The following is a 24921-nucleotide window of genomic DNA, read 5'->3' on the forward strand; positions in this document are numbered from 1 at the left end:
AGTCTGTGTTCACATTGATTGGAATTCGTATTGTAGGGTCAGTGGCATGGTAATAGCCTGCCATATACGAGAACCATATTACAGCAAAACAGTGGGTTTTTTTTAAGAGGATTGAGAAAATTCATGTCCAGTTGAGATTTGTTAGTCATGTTTGAAACTGCCCAAAATTAACACATTAAACCACATTTCATTTCATTTCTGCTCGAAAACTACCTGGGGGGTTGGGTGCCCGAATGGTTAGCATGTGCGCACTGCATCATAAGGTCTGTCATTGACTCAACTGGTTTCGATTCCCCGGCTGTATGTGACAAGGAGTTGGGTCGCCTGTCCAACCTCGTGGGTTTTCTCCGGGTCCTCCGGTTTCTTCCCACTGCTAAAGACCCCTGACACCCAAGCGAATTATTGAAATAAAATTGAAAAAACATGTTAGTCCCAAAATGACCTAGTTTGTGTCGAGTGGACGTTAAACCCCATTTCTCTCTCTCTTGAAACTACTTGAAATTATTTCTCCCTAGACCGCCCAAGTCACAGAACTAGTATGTGATCCTTAAATAATTTGCAGTTATGCATGTGATACATGCAATTTAAAACACTAGAGTAGCAGAAGTTTCAAGCAGTCAAGTACTAAACGGTTAAAAAGAGGGGTGTTTTCTTATTTGGTTATCTTGTCGTTTTCTCTAAAACAAAAATTAAGCTAAAAAGAAACTGGTGCTTTGTATGATACTTTTAGCATCTAAATGTAGTAAAGACATGACAACATAAATATTACTATCACATGTGGGGCTTCTAATGCTGTGTATTATATAATGTAGATAAAATAACACGTACAAAAGCCACTTTATCAAATTCTGAATATAGCACAATTCTTTGTTCACTTGTGTTAACAATTTATAAATGACTGTAGATTTCCGACGTGGTTACATGACATCATCATTGTATACAGGCTAATAAATAAAATGTGATTAGTCAAATTTTTCCTATATTCATTTATCATAATAATGATTATCAAGTATATCAGAGTTAGTAGTCCTAAGCCTTATATAAATGCCCATGAAAATGTCAAAAGGAAATCATGTTTATCAATTATATTAGACTTAATGTAGGGTTAGATTTATCATGTATTGAATAATTTATACTAATACATGTACCACTAAAATAACACAGCTTATTACATCAGCTAAACAAAAATGAATGGATAACTTTTTAGGTTCTATGTGTATGTTATACAAACATAAAACTTTATTTCAAATGCCAATCAAAGGTAAAATAAAGCCTGATCATTCACAGTTGTCTCAAGGCACGTAAAGATGGTGGTCTGATATATTGGCTTATTTAATTAGAATTGATCGATTTTAATAATTTTTGGACCAAAATCTTTTGGAATAAAAGTACCGTTGAATGTGTATGGTCTAAAAATGTGTATTGATGCTCATATAGCACATACTTATTGTACTTCATATGGTACAAAATAATAGTTTTCAAACACTACAAAACTACATCATTTTAATATGAAATATTTCATGTCTAGCATTTTACTGTAATTATTTGACTACAACAATTTCATTTTCTTAAGATAAAAATAATATCTATTTAAATAAATATAAAATAGTTTTATTAAAAATTGACGATATATGTCACAAATGTGGAAAAAATGTTTGTAGTTCAGAAGACCTGAAGTAACTATAATACTGAAGTAAATGTTCAAACTGAGCCAGCTGTTCTTAACATTTATCTTAAAATCCTATACTCTATACATATTATCTATGTCAGTTTTATCTGAAACCAGAACACAGAACTCTATTAGCTGGCAGTAATTATACATTCTATTACAAGAATATATTGCCAATATTATCTTTACATAAACCAATTATGCACAATGAATTATCATTGGATAAAAATTCACAAATTAAATTCACCCTAATTAATTTAGATTAAAATCAAGCTGGATTCCATTTATTTTTCAACTACATTGTATTCTAACATACTCTATATTAGTTAAAACCATAGTCTACCAATGACATCATCTGGTCTACCAATACATCAACTAGTCATACACTCTCATATGCTTTGGTTTTAAAGTCCCCCATAATACACCACAAAATGAAGAACCTGCATACCAATAAGGATAAATTGATTGGTCAATAAACTGCCTAAATACTATTTACAAAGAAAATATTCCAGATGTTAATGCAGTACAAAATAAAAAATAAACTGAAACATAATTGAGATCTGATTTTAATCAGATTGGTGTCAATATATTAAATAAAAATCAGTGTTATTCTGATTCTAAATTCACATGACCTACATTAAGTAAACATAACTTAAAGAGAAATCTCCAAAAAACAATTCCTTTAAGTATCCCCCCAAAAAAGTGAAAAAGTATTGTGCCATTTGGGAATGGTTGCCAAAATAGTCAGTCTATTGGGGTCATATAGAGGTTTAGAGCACTTTTGTCATTTTTTTCACCCATATACAAAGTAAAATTTCCACTAAACAGTATATTTTTTCCAAATGTAAACTGCTAAAAGGGGTGTTTATAAAAATAATAAATCCCCCAAATAACTGCTTAATTAATTGCATGGTATTTTTCATCTTAATACCAATTAGTTAATTTAGTCATTTCTGTAACTTCTTGTGAACAAGGGTACATAACATTTAAATAATTGAATTTTCAATAGAATTTAGCAATATTTACCAAAAGGTAATTGCAGCACAGATAAATATGTATAGACTGACTATTCTTATTTAACTGAGAATCAATAGATTTTATGGGTTTGTGCATGCCATTATCAGACAAGCTCACAATCAAACAAAACAGAATATTGCCTCAAATGTATCATTAAAAACAAGTTTATATCAGGCAAGAACGAAAAATTCAAAACAGAGGTGTATATCATCCTACATGTATATAAATTTAGTTTAAAAAAGTTAAAGCAGGACTTGTATTATAATTGAAAAACAATTTCATGCATATTGATTTTAGATGCTTTATTAAATATTACTTGAATACTGTTTTATTCTCATAGTTTTTAATAGGAAATATATGGAAATATAACACACAAGCTTTTTCAGTTAGTCTAAAAAAAGAGTATTATGTAGTTGTCTTGGCAATTATACTTGCATAAACACATCTATATGAAATTATATTTAAATAGAAATATGATCAAAACACAGCTCTTAATTTCCAATTATTTTCCTCTATCGCTGTACAAGTTTTATGGTAGCTCATGTTCCTGAAGCAACGACTGTGAGTTTTACAACATCTGGACATTGCTAGATTACTTCATATTTCCCGAACTTATAGCTACGTTATCTACAGACACGTGAACTGTAGTGTCCAATCAGAGGTTGCGACATAGTGACCTCCACGGAAACCTTGACATTGAACGAAACTTGAACTTTGCAACTCGATTATCACAGGTAGACATTTTAGTTTGAAAGTGCAAGACTTGGTATTCGCGACGATCGAGGAATCTGATCGGCTCACAAGTTGGGCTTGTACCCAATCGAAATTAGTGCCGAAATATTCAGCGTATTACGTGAAGGCCTTGATAAGATGTACATAGTTAAAGCGAGATCAAGCCTTCTATTGAAGATGATGGTGGCTTAAATAAATTTGGTAGATGTAAATCATCATTGTTCGTCTACAGGTTCATTTATTGATCTAAAGCCACTTTATATTTGGATATTAATTAAAACATTTGATTCCATAAATAAGCTGATAGGTCTTATCAAAACCATATTTATTACTCATCTGTGCAAATAATGGAGGTTTTAAATTTTAAAAGTTTTCATTTCAGAAAAAAATAAAATAAATAACTAAAAACATTTATAATTTCAATATTTGCTATGGATTTAATTAACAGATTAATTGTATGGAAATAGTACAGGAAATAAATTTTGTTTTATGCACATACAATTGTAGTACATCTGACTTAATGAGCAAAGCCATCAATATATTTCTGCCTTTGTAGTTTCCATTAATGGGCATTAGACATGATTAGTGATGGATTGTAGTCATCATTTCATGCGAAAATTACAATAAACTGGTCCAATAGTACAGTTCAATTTCACAGTCTAAAATATAAGATATTAAAAAACTTTTTCCTCTCTTTTTATGACTAATCAATTAATAAAAAATTTATTTGGATTAAAGACATGATTACACATAGTTTACATTTGGTTGATTTCTATTTTGTCAAAGAAATCTATAATGTCTCTGAACATCATTTGAGGGATTGAGAAATCCATTGTGAAATACAATGTTGTTAAAGTTGAATCTCTCTAAAAGAAATGCTAGTCCAAAAACGGTTCAATTCCGTTCAGTATTTACAAAGAAATGAAGAATCGAAAACATTCGGGATCTCTACCCACACAATAGCAGCAGGATAAGGTCCAAACAAGCTAGTGCCGACTATAATCTTTGCAAAAACCTTTTGATGGACATCTTTTTATTTCTCATTGATTCAAAGCCTGGAGATTATCTACTATTAATGTTTCAATCCTGTTTTCATAATTTTATTTAAAATTCTCAAATAATAAACATGAGTATATTTTATTGTGGACTAAGCGATGGAAAGTTTAATATTTTCTGAAAAATGCAAATGACGCACACAGACTTTAATTTAAGTAAGAAATTACACAAATCTTATCCCAATCCTTTCTGGGAGATTTTACTTTGTTTGGCCTAGATGGCCCAGTGTCAACAAAGCTAGTGTGATGGGTCAGTTGATCCCTCAGTCTTTAGTTTATGTAAAATTAAAGCCCTCATAAATATGCTTGTCACATTTCTATAACACTGGATTCTTACAATATAAAACAACTTTTGAAATTATATGTAGTACCTTAATTATCTCTCTAAAATATTCAAGCAAATTTATAATCATATTTTAATATTAATTTGAAAGGCATGTATTTCATAACAAATAACTCTGTGAAAATTGTTTCTTGGGATGCTTTTGTTTTGTGTCAAATTAATTAAGAGAACCACAAATCAAATATGAGAAATTTTCCAGAAAAAGGAAAAAAACCCAAAGAGCTTCTTTTTATACAAAAGAATGGCTGAACAATTGATTAAACATGTGAAATTGTAACCTGTGTTTGTGTTCAAGATAGCAAACCAATTTTAGTTTTGCTATGAGAGGTGACCCCTATTGTTATCAAGTGATAACACAGGTTTAAGATTATATAAATATATTTAGTGGGCCTACAAACTAATCTCTCTGTCGCTTCTTCTTAAGTTCAACTTTAAATTAAACTTTTATTACAATTTTATTAAAAGGGCTTTTTTTTGACAAATAATCATAGAAGACTAGAAATACAAAATTACATCATAAATGTCTGCAGTTCTTTTAAGTCAATATTTCAAACTTTCAAAGGAACTATTTCAAATAAATATGTCCTTACAACAAAGTACATGGCCCGCATTTATGTACAAAATTTGTCAGTAACACAATCAGAGCTTAAGTAGTGAATCATCAGGTTTCAGATCTTTAGATTTTCTTTATTATTTAAAAGAAATAAAAACAAGACTTATGTTCAGCTTGCAATTTAGCCCTCTCAATTACATAAACTATATAAAAAAACAACTGAAGACGATGCAAATTCATAATCATATAACATTATCATTGGATATTTTTTAAAAGAAAAAAACTTTGTATTCATTAAATGACACTAAAAAAAAAGACATCAAGAGCTACTCCATTTAAAAATTGGATTGCACAATACACAATATAAAACTTTTAAACCCATTAAGCATTTTTTTTTTTTAAATCTTCAAATAAATTATAAAATTTAAGTATTGATATTCAAAATCTATATAATTATACTTTATAGCTGTAACAGTTAACTATACAATTACATTTAACATTTTCCATTATAAAGGACAGCTAAGAAAACTGAAAAAAAAAAACCACACACAGCAGCCTAATAAAAATGATTTGAATACCATATAACCTTTTAAATGTGTCAATATTAGACTGGGTTAAAAGTTTATTTTTGTAGCCTGCTGTAAAATATAGTTAAGGTGAAACCGGTCTATCTACTAATATTAACATAATTTATGCACACTGCTAGCTAGCACAACCAGATAACATAACTTACAAAAATATTGATTCACATCATATGTGGCATTCAGCTGGCTCAAACTGAACAGATTAATACAGAAAAATAAATCTGCATTTTGTACAGTATTTATTAATGAATTCTGCTGAAACCTCATAAGCAAATAAAATAACTGTGGAAAATATAAATAGGCATTACTAGTAACTATGTAAGTTTAGTCAATTATGTGCACTGAAGCAAAACACAACACTTGTTACTAATTTTAGAACCACTTCTGTTAAAATTGTATGTTTCAATTATACCATAATCAATAATGGAAGTTCTGCTTTCAAAGCACATTGTGCAATGAATGCTTTAAAAATTTAATCTTTCATCTCCCTTAATAAAGAATCACATTTGTAAAACAATGAATTGATATCAAAATACTTTTCACCAACTTTTTATGGTAACCTGCTGATTAATTTTTTTAAATTTTACATTTGATTTTTCCTCACCTCGGGATATTGAAAATATAAATTTATTGAAGTAAAATATAATAGCATCATATAGCCTGCTTATTTTAAATTCAGAATACATATTTCATAGTTCAGTGTTAATAAAAATTTCAATAACAATTTAGCATGGAGCATTGCCGTAAACATTCTAAAATAGCCTGGTGTGTAAATTTGAATGGATTCTTTCTGCTGGTTTGAAAGCTTTTTTTTCTTCTTTTTAAAAAGAAATCAATAGGGTTTTTTTTTTAAAAAAAAAAAAAGAAAAGAAAATTGCAAGACAAGTTTGTTTAAATGTCAAGCATCAAAAACATTCATGATGATCAGTCAAGAAATCTGATTATTCGACTAATTAAAATGTAATTAAGTATATCAAAGTTATATAAAGATTTCAAATATAAATTTGTGTATAAAAATAAAAAGCTTACCTCTCCGTGATATTCATCTCTACCCTCTGGTGTATTTTCTGGTAAAAAGTAAAGTCTTATACTTGTAAGTTGATGACTTGAATTGGCGTCCTCCCATAACAGTTGAAGTTCTCCAATACATAATGGTATCTCTTTAGATATTTTCATGAAGAAAAATTCTCCAATTGCTAAATTATTTTCTTTGCCATCAACTTTAAATTTGAATGATTTAAAAAATGTGTATGTTCCATGTTGTCCACAAGGTGAGCCTGCAAACTGAAAAGAATGCATGTTCTATCAAAAAGTAATAATTGTTATAAATTGAATAGCTAAGTACATCGGCATGCTGAGTTGCAATGGTACAGCGAACAGATTATTGGAGAAATAGGTCACTGTATTCAATAATACTTGCCACTTACATTTCATGTTTTATACATAATTGAAGAAATAAGCTCAAAATATTTGTACAAAATTTAGATAATATATAAAAGAATATTTACCTCGACCTTTTGGGCTTCCATTCCTACAAAAACAAGATTATTATCGACATCGATATTAGAACAACTCTCAAGACTTTTATATTTGGGCCTAATTAGTGACGTCACGCATTGAAGTCTCTGTCATTAACATAATTTATTCATTATTTTATCTATCTTCTCTCTTTGCAAAAACTATGAATTAAATTCAAGCGGATTTGCCAAAAACTGACTTTTTACTATTTTTAAAAATTTTGGGAGGCATACATTTGATCATTTTCATGAACATTTATTCGAAAGAAGGGCTCACGTGGTGTATTATTAAGTGCTTTTTAAAAGAAAATGGCGGCGTTTGTTTTGATGCTAGAAAGCTCTCTGTAAAGGTAAACATGAATGTTTTAGTTATGGCATGGCTTAGATAAAACGAAAGACTGGGTGTGTCTTGATCCCAGAATCGAATATATGTTTTGTATCTGATTTATGGCGTTGGTAGTATAAATATTAATCCCATATACAAACTTTCGGTTTTAATAAATTGTATAAACTTAGAGAAATAGAAATGAAAAACAGTGAAATATTTAATCGTCTTTTTGACAGATAAAATTACAAAATTGTCACATGACGCTTAACATCACCTGACTCTTTCTGTTATCTATATTTTATTTCTCAAGTTGTTCAATTGACATTAGCTGTAAGTGCAGTATTGAGTTTGTTTTGAACATTCACATTGACTCAACTGTCATGTTGATATTATAATCATACTCACTGATAGGCTCAGACTGAGGACTGTCATTCTTGCTGATATTGCCAAATGGCAAGAAATGTCATGTTATGATTCTTATCATAAGTTGAAATATAGGCCCAGTTGAGCAATTAAAATGATCGGATGGGGTTGCAAACATAATTTCACAATATTTTATGTGTTACTGTATATATACAGACAGGGTCACGCTGGAGCTCTTGTTAAAGTTATACCTCCACCTCATGTCAACAGGTAGGCCTGAAGGGGCTGCTTCAAATGTTGTCTGAGCTGAGTACTATAGTCCCATGGGGACACCAATCATAAGACAACTTAAGTAATAGGTGTGCAGTGCTTTAAATGAAGCAAAGACTGTTTTCACGAAGGAACAAGATTTGTGTGTCATTTTGTCTTTTTCAATTTTTATTACAGGTGAAATTTGTTGTGTGTATTCAAAACCTGTTCCTTCCTAACTATCTGAAAGAGAAATTTGAAGCATTGGTTGATCACTTCCTGAAATTTTATTGTAGACATACCAGTACTGATAAAATACAAATTACACATGCAGCTTTCATAACAATCACAAGCCATGGAGATTGAAGTTATCGTTCAAAGTATTCTGCCCTCTGAAGGACCACAGGGCAGATATAGAATTAAAATGAACCCTAACGAAAATGTTGAACAATTATTGAGACGGATCTGTGCAGAAGCCCATGTTCCTTTAAAGCCATCTTACTGTATACGTCATGCGGCAAATAAATTATTACCAAGGGAAGCTACATTATCTACATGTAATGTACGCAGTGGAGAGGTTGTCCATTGGACTGATGAAGGTTGGCAAAGTTTATTGATGTTTCTATTGTTATTATTGTAAATTTCTTGGGCAATGTCTTGTTCCATGAAGTGATGGGTTATTTAAGGCTGTGTTTGTCCATACTGCTCGCAGTGTTTCGTTTGATTAGAGCTAATCCCACTTAACACTGCTGTAATGGAAGCATATTTCTGTTCCAAATTATGACTGGTCAATAGCTAACTGCATAACAATATCATTACGCTTTAAACAGAGCTCCAAATTCGACCAAATATGTTTACATAACGTTACATTATGACTCTCGATTTTATTGCACCCAATAAATCAGCGCATAGCAGAATGTTGCAAAAAAACTAATTGCATGACAAACGAGGCTATCAAAACGAATACAATGTAAACAATACTGTTTGGAGACGAACAATACTTTCACTGTTTTTAATAGCTTAAATCACTGTCCAAAGTTTTAGGGAAGACCCCAGATTAAATTACAGGCTGTCATGTTGCTGTACTTAGGATAGATTTGATTGAACGGGAAGAATAGACACACTCCCTCAAACCTCAAGTATCAGGAGCCAATCCATCCGTTCGGTGTTAACAATTAGTCGTTTTCAACTTTTTCTCATAAAGTTCTTGGATTTCAACACAATTTGATAGGTATACTGCTATGGTACTGTTTACTCTGATTTCTTCGAATGCAGTTTCTTGCCTCTATAGGGGCCAGAATGGAGAACTTTTAATAAGGGGTAATTGAAGATATCTTACAAAATCTTCTTCCTCAGAATAGCTGAACAGATTTCTTTGAAATCTGGTAAGAATTATCCTAAGATGATAAAAATATAAGTTTGTCTGAAAGTACTGGATGAATTTTAATAAACATTGGTATTTATGGTACCTCACTTGTGGTTATTTAGATTTTTGCAAATGAAGCTGCTGGATCCCATAGTTTTGGTGCAAGGTTACCTTGAATGGGAAAATTGTCGACTTGTCTTAAATTTCTGAATGGATTTGAAAAAAACTTGGTAGGTATGTTGATTGAGTGTTCGAAGGGACAGGACATGCACATTTTCAAGGGACAAATTTAAACATTTTTGACTTTTTGATTCACTTAAAAACTATTGCCAGAACCCATTGCCAGGATTATACAAGCAGATTTTAAGGGAACATTTGATTTTAGATATTTCAAAAAAGTTTGTTCAGGTCACAGTATGATGCTTTTGAATATGTGTGATTGTCTCTTTGATTTATACAAGGAAATAACAATAATAAAAGTTTCGTCAATGCAAACATACTCTTAAAACCGGTGAGTTAATGAGGCCATTGTATCTCTTGTTAGTTTGTTGAAGTGTGTTGCTTGTATGGTTGTACAAAATGACAAATAACGGCATATTAATTACTGGGGCTGATATCCTGGTTCACAGATCACACTTGCACAAAATCATATATGGCTTACCAGATTATCAGATTAACAAACTACAACATGTTCAAAATTCAGCAGCTCGACTCCTTACTAAAACTAGAAAACATCAACACATCTCCCCTATATTGCAATCTTTACTTTGGCTCCCAATTCAGCGTTAAACGGCCAAGCTCCATCTTATATAAAATGTCTTGTAGAACCCTATACTACCAGCCGAAATCTCCGTTCTCAGAAAAAACATCTTCTAAAATCTCCAGCCATTAACTTACAACTTGGAAAACATGCTTTTTCTTATGCTGGTCCCTTTCTATGGAATAGACTACTGGTACCACAATCAATGTATATAAAATGTCTTGTAGAACCCTATTCTACCAGCAGAAATCTCCGTTCTCAGAAAAAAACATCTTCTAAAATCTCCAGCCATTAACTTCAGGCGCGGATCCAGGATTTTTTGCAGGGGGGGGGGGGGGGTCTAGGTTGGATAATTGCTAAACTAATTGCGGTGGGCATAGACCACCACCGCGAGCGCCGAAGGCGCTAAACGTTGTAACGGGGTATCTGGGGTCTCTGCCCTACAAAAATTTGGTAAATTAGATTCAATTTGGCGCATTCTGACGTATCTCCGGAAGGTAAATTCCAAAATTAAAGGTCTAAAAATCGCCAATAAAATCGCTTAAAATGTCCTTAAAATGTTGATGGGGAATGCTCCCTTCACAGGTGAGGATTGATGATGAATTTAGTTTATTGTTAATCTCTAATTACCTGATTTCAAACACACATGGTGTTACGTCTCACGCAGCAATTGTTTTAAATGCGCGTATAAAAAGGTCTTACGAATGACGACCTGTCGGAAGTATTTTACCTGCACTCTCGATCGCTGTAGTAGACCTACCTTCCACTGTTTCGCGGTAAGGGCATGTTCCCAGTTCACCTAATTAGACATTCTCTTCAGGTATTATGATAATAATATTAATTAAATAATAATAATAATAATAAAACATAAGCAGTGAATATGTTATGTATCAAATTTTTAAAAAAATCTTATAAATTCCGCTAGCATATTTTTTAATCTTTTTTTAAATTTGATAAAATAAATGACCAGGTTTTTTTTCTTATCAAAGCTGCCGATAAAATTACAAAGCAAACACAACAATATTCAACGTCAACAGGCGAACAGCGTTAATAAAACTCTTTAAATTTCAATAAACTTATATTTTCATACAGTACGGTATTAAAAAATTGCCGACGTCAATAGGCGATTTGCCGTGGGGTCAATTGGTCCCGACGGCAATTTATGCTGTCGACGATTTTGGCTAATTGCCAGTGCTGTATGTGACTATTTGTTTTTGCCCACAATGGAATGAAGTCATGACTCAACTCAATGTATACAAACTCCCAATTTTTGGGTCAGATTCATGCTTTTAGATTTAAGTTTCTCGGACCCTTCAAATTTTCTAGCCTGAGCAGGGGGGGGGGGAGGTCCGGCCCCCCCTGGACCCCCCTCTGGATCCGCGCCTGAACTTACAACTTGGAAAACATGCTTTTTCTTATGCTGGTCCCTTTCTATGGAATAGACTACCGATACCACAATCAATGAAACAATTACCGTCTGTGGGCAATTTTAAATTTCAACTCAACTCAAAACATTCTTATTTCAAAACCCTGATCTTGTAAATAATCAGTGAATACAAAAACAAGCAGCACCTTAGAAACTGTTTTCCTTGGCATTAATGCGCTTTATAAATGACGATATTATTATCCTCTACATGTATAAAGGGGCCCTGTTATTTTATTGTTTTCCTGCTATACCAAACTGTGCTATAATGAGATTCAGTTTGTAATTTAACAAAAAGTAGGGATTATGATGATATTAAGTTATTAACGCCCATTTTAAGGTAATGTTGTCCTTGCATATTAAATGAGGGGTTCAAAGACTACTCTTGTCATAGTTTCTTAGTACCTGTCAATCTTAAACTGAAATTGAGGTCTTTACTGTTCTGTCCGGTTATAAGCTTACTAAATTATTTTTGTTTTTTGTAACATTAGAGTTTGGTTTATGACAAAGAATATGGATTCTGACAGTTATGAATACACGAGTCATGTCTGTTATGCTGTTGCCCAGACATTCCTTAAACTCAATAATACATGCATTTCAAATTTGGGATTCCGAAGTGATTTAAATTTTAACATTTAAAGTCACTGAAAATATAATATGATTAATTTTATTTTGTAGATCATATATTTAAAAAAGATAGAGGATTTAACACTATATGGTTTATGTGTGTACTTAGTTTATTGATTGGCGCTATTGGACTTATTACTGTTAGTGTATTAAAATCAGAAGTACCAAATAAAGAATTTGATGTAAGTTATTTGAAACATGTATTTTTTTTCAGCAGAGATGTTGATATAGCTCCATACCTGTAATTAAAGGGACAAAATAGTTAGGGTTTCTCTGTTTATTTCGCTGAAATTGGGTTTCTTACAAATTTTAGAATTTATTTGAAGTACATGTACCAGTAAATAGATTCAGTATTGTCCGATTAAATTACAATTTTGTACAAAGAAACTCCAACATATTGAGATTATTTGAAACTGTTACACATCAGACCTTTTTTACTCCAGCATGAGTTCTGCATCATAGGCATAGAAAACAACAAATGTCCATTCACATGTAAGTGAATGGATCCGGGGGGCTAGCCGTAAGCATCTACTGTATTTTACCGCTCAGGCCTGTACTGATATAGGCTTCACTTAAAAGGGAAATTTGTAACATGCTCTCCTACTGTCATATTCAGGCTTGTCTAGAAGTGCAAAATAGGATAAAGACTTAATAACTTTTTAAAAATAATTCCATTTATTTTTAGTATGGTATAGTTATGGATGCTGGATCATCCCATACATCATTATATATATATAAATGGGATGGTGCTAAATATAAACAAACGGCTGAAGCATCCCAAACTGGTGAAACATGTAAAGCGCCAGGTAAGTACTATAAAAGGACTGTTGCCACCAGGGCTTTTAATTTTGACTGTTAAAATAGATTGAAGTTTAATCTAAAAAGTTGTCCATATTTTAATACTTGTCTTTCTTTCATATGGAATAGTTATATACAATATGATGCAATGATAACTCACACAATACTTCTATGTTTTTTATTATCCCAGTTTTGAAAAGCCTTATCAAGATCAGGTTTATTTTTCTTTAAAGTAGGACTGATAGAAAATGGTAGTTGTTGTATTAAATTGTAATTGTGATACTACATGTACAGGCAATATTGACATTGGGACTTGCACACTATTTAGATCATAAGGTGTATCATGGAGACAAGTTAGGTGGTTTTAAACCCAGACTTGTTAGTAGCAACCAGTAGAGTTGCGTGCTTGTTTATATAAGAGGGGGTCACGGTGGCTAAGTGGGTAAGACGCTGGCTCGCTAACCTGGAGATCGGGTGTTCGATCCCTGCATTGGCCAAGAAAGTTCATCCAGATTTTATGGCGTGGTTCCCCCGCTTGTCAGTGATGCAGGACGAAGGGCCTGATAAGGACAGGTCGTTCAGATGGGACGAAAAACCGAGGTCCCGTGTACACATTGGCGTGCATGTAAAAGATCCCTTGACAGTTGAAATTCAATATAAGAGTAGACAGTAGTGCCGCTGTCCAGGCAAAATTTCCCTCATATCACACTGTATGGCGTATGAATGTCTTCATTAGCCCAGTTCGGAGCAGAACAGTAGGATGTTAAACCCCATTTCATTTCATTGTTTGTATAAGTTTTCTCTCTGATTTGGGGTTTCTGCCCTTTGCTAAAGATAAAAACACACAAACGAGTAATGAAAGATGTGTATGTTGGTCCTGAAATAAATAATAAATAAATACTTCATTCATTATATCGTCGGTGGAGAGCCAAAAATTGCCTAGAAGTTAAGAATCAAAATGTTGTGCAGAAACAACATGTCACAATTTTGTATGTAAAATAACATGTTTTTAAAGATTTTCTCAAAAATTTAGGTAAAAAATGTATGTGTATCCGTTTAAACAGTAAAAGAGTATGTAGCTAACAGCACATATCAGGCTAAACATCTAGTGCAGAAATATACAGCAGACATATCTCATGAAAAAATTAACCTTTACCTGCTTCAATTTCATAGATTTCACACAGTAGAGGCTCAACAATGATTTCAATAATAAGTAACTAACCATAAAAAAATGCTGGCTATATTTCGTTTGATTGTAATGCTTTGTTAAGACACAAAGTGTGACAAAGTTGATTTTTTCAAGGAAATAAGACATTATTGTTCTGAATATTGATATTTTTCTGTAACACCTCATATATAACATTTTCAAACAATATCTATAAAACATATTTTTACTGGCTTAGAAATATGACAACTAGATGAAAAGATGCACAAGAAAATTCACATTTCCGAGGAAGCAAAAAAGTGAATTTCGCAAAAATGCCAGATATAACCTTTTGATTCCCCACCAATGATATGTGTTTTCTGACTTTATGATAGGTAAAGGTATATCATCATATGCAGCAAATCCTGAAGGCTTGACTGATGGATTGAGACATTGTTTAGACTTTGCTAAAACCACAATACCAGATGATAAATGGAGTTCATCTCCAGTATATCTTGGAGCTACAGCTGGTATGAGATTATTAAAGTAAGGTTTATCCTTTATTCCAAGATTTTTTTTTGAATACTGGAAAGTTTACTTTTCTTGGATTATATGTGGTAGCGCCTACTCATCATAGCCTACCACAACTTCTTATTTGAGGAGATCAAATAGCTTCACAAACTTTGGCATTTTAATTTAGGAGGGTTGAAGTTGTATAGCAAGTGTCCTGTAGATCACTGGGTTTGTGTAATTGATGAAGATGTGTGTAATGCAATCCCATGCTTGTACGTGGCAATCTAATCATGTGTTTTTAGTTCAGAATCTTTGTTTGCCTGGCAGTGTTATAAAGACACCTGCACACAAATGAATTATTGAAATTAAATATATACACACATGTTAGTTGTGAATTCACCTAATCAGTGTGAATGAACTGCTCTCTCTCACACACTCATATATTTACTAAAGCGTTATTTCTGTTTACTCTTAAAATCATGTTAAGTTCCTGCTTTTCTTTTCAGTGAAGTTAATTCCAATCAAAGTAGTGCTATTTTGATCGAAGTTCGTAAAACAATACAAGAATATCCATTTAATTTCACGGATCCTGTCAGACAAGCTAGAATTATTAGTGGAGAAGAAGAAGGAACATTTTCCTGGGTTACAAGTAATTACATCAGTAAATCACTTAATGGTGTAAGTTATTTAAATATCATTACACATACATCTAAAGAAAATACAAGCTGTTAAACTTTATGGCAAAAATTCATCATAGGAATTTATCAGATTTGTCTAGACATTCTAGAATAGTTTGTGTTACATATGATTGTTTTTAAGCCTTTTACATTGTGGTCAAAGAAGAGATAACTCTTTCTACTCAGAAATTGTTTTCCATGTTAATTAGATTTGTAGATAGTTCTCCAGTACTCTAAATTTGTTAACTTTTTGACTATACCGGTATATTTCTTAACTGGTTTTCTTATACATAACAAATTCGTGGTCTAAGGGGAGATAACTATCTGTGTATAGGTTGCCCTTGATAAAATCAATAATGTATTATTCTGTAGACATAAATCAAAAATCATTCAACCATACCATAAAATGGAGAAACCAACAGATACTCGCCAGGAATATCAAATCCTGTAAACAGCTACATATCTGTGAAGCTATAGAAATCCAAACACACAGCTTGACTATCAATACAGACACTGGTTTATTTATATCCAACGCATGGGATGATTTGATATAGTCGTGAATTTTCAGAAATGAAATGGGGTTTAACGCCAGTGTAGACACAAGACCTCAGTTTTTTGTCCCATCTGAAAGACTAGACAGCTGTCCTTGTCAGGCCCTTCATCCTGCACAACTGACAAGGGGAAACCACACCTAAAAATCCTGATGAACTTTTTCAGCCAATGCACGACTTCTTGTGAATTATCATGTTATGGATTTATGTTCTTATAATTATATTCTCCTGGTCTATCAAATTAACACCTATAACTATAAACACTATATATATATATATTGTAATGCCTTTATCAGTTTAGAGAAGATTGGCCTGTTATTTTATTAAATTGTTATATTGGAAAACCCTATTAATGTTGGATGTTTGGTCGCTGGTAATTTCTCTATTAATTTGTAATGTCTTAGGTACTGATTATATTTTTGTTATAACTTCCTAGTTTTGATTGTGAAACCCTATAATTGGAAACAAGATATTAGTGATTCAATTTTAGGCTAGTCTCGATCGTCATTACTACAGTTGGTATAATAATGAACAAAGTCTCAATTATCCATCGCCCATCATAAAACGTATTCAAATCCACTAAGTATCACAGGTTAACGATGGCATCAAGAGTTAATATGGTCTTGATAAGTTAATTAATGTCTAATTAATAATTAAGATAACATTTCAGTCCTAAAGAAAGACCTGCAATAGGCAGATTTATCTCTTGCATAATGCATGTTTAATGTTGTTTGCATTGTGTTTTGTTATGAAAAATCATTAATGCAATAATCTGTAGACATGAATCAACATTACAGCGTTACAAATCTCTTCATTATCGTTGTGGTCCAAGGGAAGATAACTCTTCCAATAAGTTTGGTTGGTCAGTACTTACTGATGAGTACTTAAAATTAAATAATCTGGAGACAACATTAATTCTTTAGATTGTGAATTTTCAAAATAGTAAAGGGAGAAATGTATTATGATTTATGATTTTACATTTAAGAAGAACCCACTGCCATCAGAATTAAATGCTGTAAAATCTAAGACTATTGGTGCTTTAGATATGGGTGGTGCGTCAGCTCAGATATCTTTTATACCAGCTAATTCTACAAGCATGCCTGCTAACTACAGTAATACAGTGCGATTATATGGTGAAAATTATACTCTCTATACACACAGTTTTCTTTGTTATGGAGTAAATGAAGCTATAAGAAGAGTTCAGGCAGCTTTAGCAGCAGTGAGTATTAAAACTGATTTGGAATTTTCCATCAAATTACTCAAGATGTGTTCTAATGAAATGGGAAAATCCCTAATCCAAAAACAGTATTAATTTTTTTCAATGTCTAGAAGAACAAAACTGTTGCTATTTTCATATTCATTACCTGGGAATGCGTGACTTTAGAAATGGGAACTGTCCTTCTTTGATAAACGAATATTGTTTCATTGATGAAATAATGGTGAACTCTCTAATTCATTACATGTTTTATTTTACAATTTATAGCAACAGAATTACAATTTAACAGTTAAAGATCCATGTGCACCAAAAGATTTTGTTATTAACACAACATATGAGAATGTATTTAAAGCACCATGTTCTAGTGGTAGACATGCTATAGAAACTTACGGTTATAATATAGATTTACCTGCAGATATCACAGATATGGTAAGTAATATTTCACACATATATGAACTGTCAAAAAGATCCACCTGACGTACCAAGACATTTTGTGATATTATGTTTTATTTAGAAATAGTAATAGTAAAATGGTTGTAAGACAGATTGTGATTGATAAATTTCATTCATTTCGACAACATTAATGATGTCTTTAAGACCAACTGATAGTGATAAAAGACAAAACTAATGAACTTGGCTGATGCATAAATGTTGTATATAGTAGGAGCTATTATAGCAGAGTATGGAGTAGTATCTGTATTCATTGGAAATGAATACCAGCCAAAGAAATTGTAAATGATCAGCTAACTATATAACAGCTATATAGTACTGTCTTATCAGGAATTCAAAAGTTCAATTCACGATTTTTATGCTATTTAAATACATTTTTTTCAGAATGAAACATTCCATTTTGTAGGGGAAAGTAATGCTACTGCATGTCAGGCATTTGTAGAAGAAAATTTATTTAATTTTACCGAATTCTGTAATTATAAACAATGTTCATTTAATGGACAGTATCAACCAGATGTTTTTGGTGAATTTTATGTAAGTTTTAAATTTCTTTTAGTAATTTTAAGGGAGGGGCGGATGTATACCCAAAATAACACAGACTTATTTAGGTGTACAGCATGTTCAGTTGCATTGCATTGGCTCACAAGTTCAGACAAAAATACAGGCATTTGAATTCAAGAGTTTCAACTAAGATATTCTGTGCATTTTGAGTATAATATAGTCATTACTATGTCAAGAGTTAGGACTGTTCAGTTTACATATAGAATAGAGGGATTCAGATGAGAGTGCAACTGAAGAATGGGTTAATACTTGGAAGTGTGCGATATATATACAAGTATTCTGTTGACTGTTTTAATGTATATAATTTCATATTTTAGGCATTCTCCAGTTTTTATTTTGTGACAACATTTTTAAATCTAACACAAGATAATAAACAATTTACGTTAGAAGAATTTAAAAAGACTACTGAGGAATTCTGTTCTAAAACCTGGGAAGAGGTATGGTATTTAAATATTTTCTTTCCAGAACACGATATCACTGTTTCTAATGGAGAAGGAGTGTCTGGTTTCATTACATGAATACCTTGACTAAGTTCGATAAGTTTGTCATCTATTTATTATTGAACACAGAATCAGTTAAATGTTAATTTAGTCTTTTTGAATTACTAATGGCTAGTGTATATTGAATGGATTTTTAATATGAAATGATAATATGGTAAAAACCCAATATATGTTCACATCTTATAAGGTATTTGATATGGATAGTATCAATGAAATAGGGGAGGGGGGTGGCTGAATGGTTTAAAGCGTGCATGTTAAATCACAAGGTATGTCATTAAGTCAAATGGCATGGTTTCAACTCCCCGCTTGTACATGACATGGAGTAGGGTCGCCTGTCCAAACTCGTGGGTTTTCTCCGGGTCCTCTGATTTCCTCCCACTGCTAAAGTCCCCTATGCGCAAGCAAATTTTTGATGTAAAATTGAACCATATGTTAGTCCCAAAATGACCTAGTTTGTGTTGAGTGGATGTTAAACCCCATTTCTTTCTCTCTATCATTGAAATAGTTTAATATTATTAGATCCTCAACATTTAAAAGGAGTATAAAGGTCCTTCATTTAAACTTATTTTTATAGATGAAATTTGAAAGTGATTATTATGTTATAATATTAAATGAAAGAAATTCTTTTATTACAGGTAGAAAATATTCCTGCTGTATTACCTAAACAAAGACCATGGTATTGTTTTCAGGCTAACTACATTATAACTATGTTAACGAAAGGTTATAAATTTAATGATGAAAACTGGAATACATTAAGATTTGTTGGACAGGTAAATATTATATAAACAAAACTTTCTAACTATTTCTTTATGAATAAAGTATGTTGATTTTTGTGGGGAAGTATATTGTCATCACTTCTCTCACTCTTGTCAGTTCATGCATCCTCAGTTCTTGTTGACACTCTAGATAATTAAGTTTTGAGGTTCTTTTCCTAATGTACTGTGATTGTTCAAGTATTCATTAGGATGAAACCTATCGAAATTTAATCGTATGTGGAATTTTCTAATAGTTGTGCCGTGAAACTGTGAAAATTATTTGCATGTCTGAATTTTGTTATAAAACCTTTCTGTAATTGTTGATTTGGTAAAAAGAAGAACCTGATTGAAATTCAGTCACATAGTACCGGTAATTGTTCAGAGTAATACTAAACACCCCTTCCAATGAAATCTTGTAATGTATTTAAAGGGAAGAGTTGTTTTGCCACTAAGCCTCAGATCATAAGAAAGCTTAAAGCAAGTAGATAATCAGCTCAACTTGTTCAACTTAACATTTTCAAATTTGCAACCAATGTCATTCAGTTCCTCTACACAGTGAATGGAAGCGACAAGGAATATTTTGTTGCCAGCTTATAGATGCATTATGTAAGAGCTCAATCTGCCTATTGCAGGTCTTTATTTTGGCTTCAATTTAGACATTTATTCACATGAAAAGCCTATAATCAATTAACAAGTACCGTTGCTACGATAATAGACATCTATGCCACATCTGGTCAAAACTTCAAACAGTGATAACTTTGCTCAGAATAAAGTAGTTTGAATGAAATTTCCAATATTTTTTATTTTGCATTATCTATTTTTGAACTATTATAGCAAGAACAGCCTGCTGTTTATCTAAATCTTACATAATGCATCTTTCACCTCATTGTTTGTCTTCAATTTCCTCTCACTTATAAAGAAAATATTTGAAATATATATATACCATATATTACTCCTGATCTAAACTACTGTCTAGTTTGTGTTGAGCAACATCGTAATATAGATATTTAATTAAATCTCCTCTGGTGCTGTCAGAAAATGGTACTTCTCTTTTGACAATATCCAAAACAAACCTTATAAATAAGATGGTGTTATTGCTCTTATGAATTGCATTGACATATACTGTCGTAATTTAATCCTGCCTCGTTTCACAGTGTTCAGGAGAGCAAAGACATCAAAGCTGGCTGTGTGTGTAATTTCTTTGTTAATGAATATGACACAATTTATTGTGGGATCAAGATAGGCCTGGTGTAGACCAAACTTGTGACTTAGTACACCTAGTTGTAAGTAATTTGTGAGCAACTGGAAGCATCTGGCAGCAACGATTAGTTGCTGGAAACAGGTTTGGTCTATGTACTCTTATGACTGAATGGAGTTGACATTTTATCAGTTGATGATGTTCTGCTTTTCAAGATATAGGCTGTAATATATCACATGACTGTGTCAAAATCCCTACAAATCATGATGAAATGAATGAATACATAACGTAAATAAATTTCAGGCCTACAGATGTAACTGTCACTCATTTGGCAGATACTATGTCTGGCATACTAACCTTGAAAGCCACCATTTTGTTTATTTATACTAGGAGTGGGACTGTCACATGATTAATAGAAAACTTGGCTTCTTGTTGTAAATTGGTGTCGATGTGTACTTCTTTTTGATGTATGGGTTGTGCAGTTTGATGTGATAGTATTTCTCAGTTTCAAGGCATTACTGTCTCGGGGATGACAGATCAGAGATTAGCATTTTAGTGTTTTATACCACTAATGTAATTGTATAATTTCAGATAGAGAAGACAGATATTGGATGGGCTTTAGGTTTTATGTTAAATGAAAGTAATCAGATACCTGTTAGTATAGTAGTTGATCCTTTTAGTACTACACTCTTTGTTTTATTAGTTATTCTCTTTACTCTATTTATTATTGTATCTATTGGTTTTGCCTGTCATGCCCGTAGAAATATTAAAACTAAAGGGCGAGTCAATTCATTATTTTCTAATTACGGTGCAGTGTAATTTATATTGTATTTTTAAAGAGGCATCAGTGCTTGAATTAATTTTTATTTCGATTTGAGATCACCTGACTTTACAGTTAGATTGGGCTGGTAATTAGTTTGCCAAGCCATCACTGAGATAGGCATGCTTTAACTTTTATTCATATCATATGCTAGTTTGTTTAAATGTAAATCAATGCACGTGACTTGAGGTCATATTCACCTTTAGCTAAAGTCTTTCTTCATTGAAATATTAATTTCTAGTAAATCCACTATATTAAAATTGAAGTTTTTGAACTTTTAAATCGTTATTGTATAATATGGACTTGACGTGATTTTAATTTTAATAATGAAAAAAATATGTACATTGTTAGTTGAAGATTATTTTTAAGATGATTGTCAGGGAAATAAAACAAACATTTAATTCATGATAGAAATAAGGTTTATATGTCGTTTTAATGTCTGTAAAAGATTTTTCTGATGATTGTCATAAACTAATGGTAATTATTACATTGTAACATTGGGTAACGGTAATTAGTAATAGTTTTTTCAATAAATTATTTAGCCATGTACTATCCCTACTAAAAAGAAAAGAGCTTTTGTATGGCATGAACAATGTTAACTACAAAATACTCTTCAAAATGTCGGCAAAATAAAATAGTAATATTTGTTCTTCCAATTGTTGTTATAGTTTTTTTCACTTAATTATTATTATTTAAAGACGTGTTATGTAAAATTTAGATAAAGAGCTAGTCGTTCTTGCTATAAAATTTCAAAAATAGATTATGCAAAATGAATATATTAAAAATCTCATTCAAATTACTTTATTCTGAGAGAAGATATTAGCCTTTGATTGTAATCACTGTACCGGTTGTTCGAAGCTTAGCCTCACTTCTCCATTTTTAAATTAAATCATTAATATGGCATGGAGAATTCATTATGATCTTGTCATGTTAAGAAATGTCTAATTAATAGTTTATGTAACATTTAAGGCCTAAAGAAAGACCTGCAGTAGGCAGATTTAGCTCTTGCATAATGCCTGTTTAAGATTTACCCATGTGATGGAAATCACCTCGGGTAAAATATATTCCTTTGTACAATTAAATATTTCAAGGCATAAAAAAGTTATCTCCTGAAATCCGTACTTTTACGATAATTCAAGTTTTGTATTTGACCAAACAATTAGTCACAGTTTGGGTATTCACACACATAAATATGTCCGTTGACCGTTATATTTTGTTTCTATTTATACTTCCCAGCCAGATTGCTTTTTGTATTGCAAATACAAGTAAACAGGTTGATATTTCAAGTGGGAACTTTTTTATGCATTGTACAATAGATTTTGGAGGTAATTTCAAACATATAGGTTAATAACCATAATTAAGTAGTTTGTTCATACAGTCTATTTATTAACATGTCATATTCGATGATAATATGTGCACTCCTGAATATCTTTAAAACTTATCATTCAAATAAACACGGTACTTGACAATCGAGACTGAGCCTCAATTATCTATTTTATCTTTAAATCTTGTGGGTGTTCATATCCATTTAAATCGTGGTCACCCAATAGTCTAGAGAGTTAATTTTAGGCTTAACTCATGTGAATTAATTTCTAAATAATAATCAATCTGATCAAAATACAGATCTATACTCCGTTTGTTTTTTTATACGGGTTATATAACAACTCTTACAAATCCCAGTGTAGTAAAGACAAGTAAACAAAATTTTGAACTATTAAAACATCGAAACGAAATAGGATCTGGGTTTTAATCAGATTGAATAATTGAAGCCAGAAAAACAACCCTGCAAGAGGCAGGTTTAACTCTATACATTTTTGATTATATTATTCTGTAGCATTGTCATATTAATATCTCTACTTCATGTCAAATTCCAATACCAGATTTTCATAAAATTATGGTTCCATTTTTTTTGTTTGTGATGTCATTTATTGTTAAATTTTAATGAAAGTGATACAGAAGTCTGTGATGTAGAATGATATGCAAATAAATTTATATTTTATTTAACTAATTGGGTATAATTTTTTAATATTGATTTATCAAGGTAAAGTTGTGTGGGTGTGAATTGGCCTTGTGCCATTTCTGTAAATGACAAGAAGTTGAATGTTTTGTGGTGGACTACCTGAAGATATAACAACCTGATTTTGAAACTCGATATTTCCTATGTTGTAATGATGTTAATGAACTTCTAGCCATCATATATGTGATTTTCTATATATACCAGCGGCTGCCAGGCAGGATACGCCCACATTTTCGGGAGATGGATAAAAAACAAGCTAAAACGAAAGTGATTTTTCCTACAATCAAGGTTGATATGCGCAAATATCGAAAGGAACCAAGATCTTTGAGTTATAAACTTACATTTCAAGTTTCAACAAAATCAGATAAAAATTGTGACCTCTATAGGGTCCACAACCTTGATATACCATATTTTTACGCAATTTGAGAACGAGGGGCTGCCATTTTGTCTGTCAGTTTTGGGCCGATTTTCACGAAATTCGAACTCAGTCGTCCTTAGGGTGTAACGGTGATATAATAATACGTTTTTTAAATCGGATAAAAATTATGACCTCTATAGGGTCCACAAGCTAAAAACGTGATTTTTCGTACAATCAGGGGCCTTAATTCAGGAAGTTACGGTCCGATATGCGCGAATATCGAAAGGAACCAAGATCTTTGTGTTATAAACTTACATTTCAAGTTTCAACAAAATCGGATAAAAATTGTGACCTCTATAGGGTCCACAACCTTGATATACCATATTTTTACGCTATTTGAGAACGAACGGCGGCCATTTTGTCTGTCAGTTTTGGGCCGATTTTCACGAAATTCGAACCCAGTCGTCCTTAGGGTGTAACGGTGATATAATAATACGTTTTTTAAATCGGATAAAAATTATAACCTCTATAGGGTCCACAAGCCAAAAAAGGTGTTTTTACGTACAATCAGGGGCCATAATTCAGGAAGTTACGGTCCGATATGCGCGAATATCGAAAGGAACCGAGATCTTTGTGTTATAAACTTACATTTCAAGTTTCAACAAAATCGGATAAAAATTGTGACCTCTATAGGGTCCACAACCTTGATATACCTTATTTTTACGCTATTTGAGAACGAACGGCGGCCATTTTGTCTGTCAGTTTTGGGCCGATTTT

General features: G+C 32.0%; 2 protein-coding genes across 3 annotated transcripts in view; one reads left to right on the top strand and one right to left on the bottom strand.

Annotated features, from left to right (window-relative positions):
- The window catches only part of LOC126815601 (AT-rich interactive domain-containing protein 5B), a 40278-nt gene extending 32687 nt beyond the window's left edge, over positions 1-7591 (bottom strand). Inside the window, exons 1-2 of the mRNA XM_050541318.1 lie at positions 7462-7591; positions 6983-7237 (exon numbers count right to left, since the gene is read on the bottom strand). Of these exons, the coding sequence (XP_050397275.1) occupies positions 6983-7237; positions 7462-7482 (276 nt within the window). The 5' untranslated portion in view covers positions 7483-7591. The remainder of the gene's footprint in view (positions 1-6982; positions 7238-7461) is intronic.
- Positions 7592-7767: 176 nt separating this feature from the next.
- Positions 7768-23773, top strand: LOC126815603 (ectonucleoside triphosphate diphosphohydrolase 1). 2 transcript variants are annotated; one of them, XM_050541322.1, is made up of 12 exons: positions 7768-7820; positions 8609-9009; positions 12638-12768; positions 13272-13392; positions 14924-15074; positions 15548-15719; positions 17255-17488; positions 17753-17914; positions 18320-18469; positions 18814-18933; positions 19632-19766; positions 21541-23773. In XM_050541322.1, the coding sequence occupies exons 2-12, from the start codon at positions 8766-8768 to the stop codon at positions 21766-21768; spliced, it is 1848 nt and encodes a 615-aa protein (XP_050397279.1). In that variant the 5' UTR covers positions 7768-7820; positions 8609-8765; the 3' UTR covers positions 21769-23773. The 2 variants fall into 2 exon arrangements, with proteins under 2 accessions (XP_050397279.1, XP_050397281.1); XM_050541324.1 differs by having other exon boundaries at positions 17258-17488.
- The last annotated feature ends 1148 nt before the right edge of the window (positions 23774-24921 follow it).

This window comes from Patella vulgata, chromosome 3, assembly GCF_932274485.2.
Source record: "Patella vulgata chromosome 3, xgPatVulg1.2, whole genome shotgun sequence".
In the NCBI taxonomy this organism is placed as follows: domain Eukaryota; kingdom Metazoa; phylum Mollusca; class Gastropoda; family Patellidae; genus Patella; species Patella vulgata.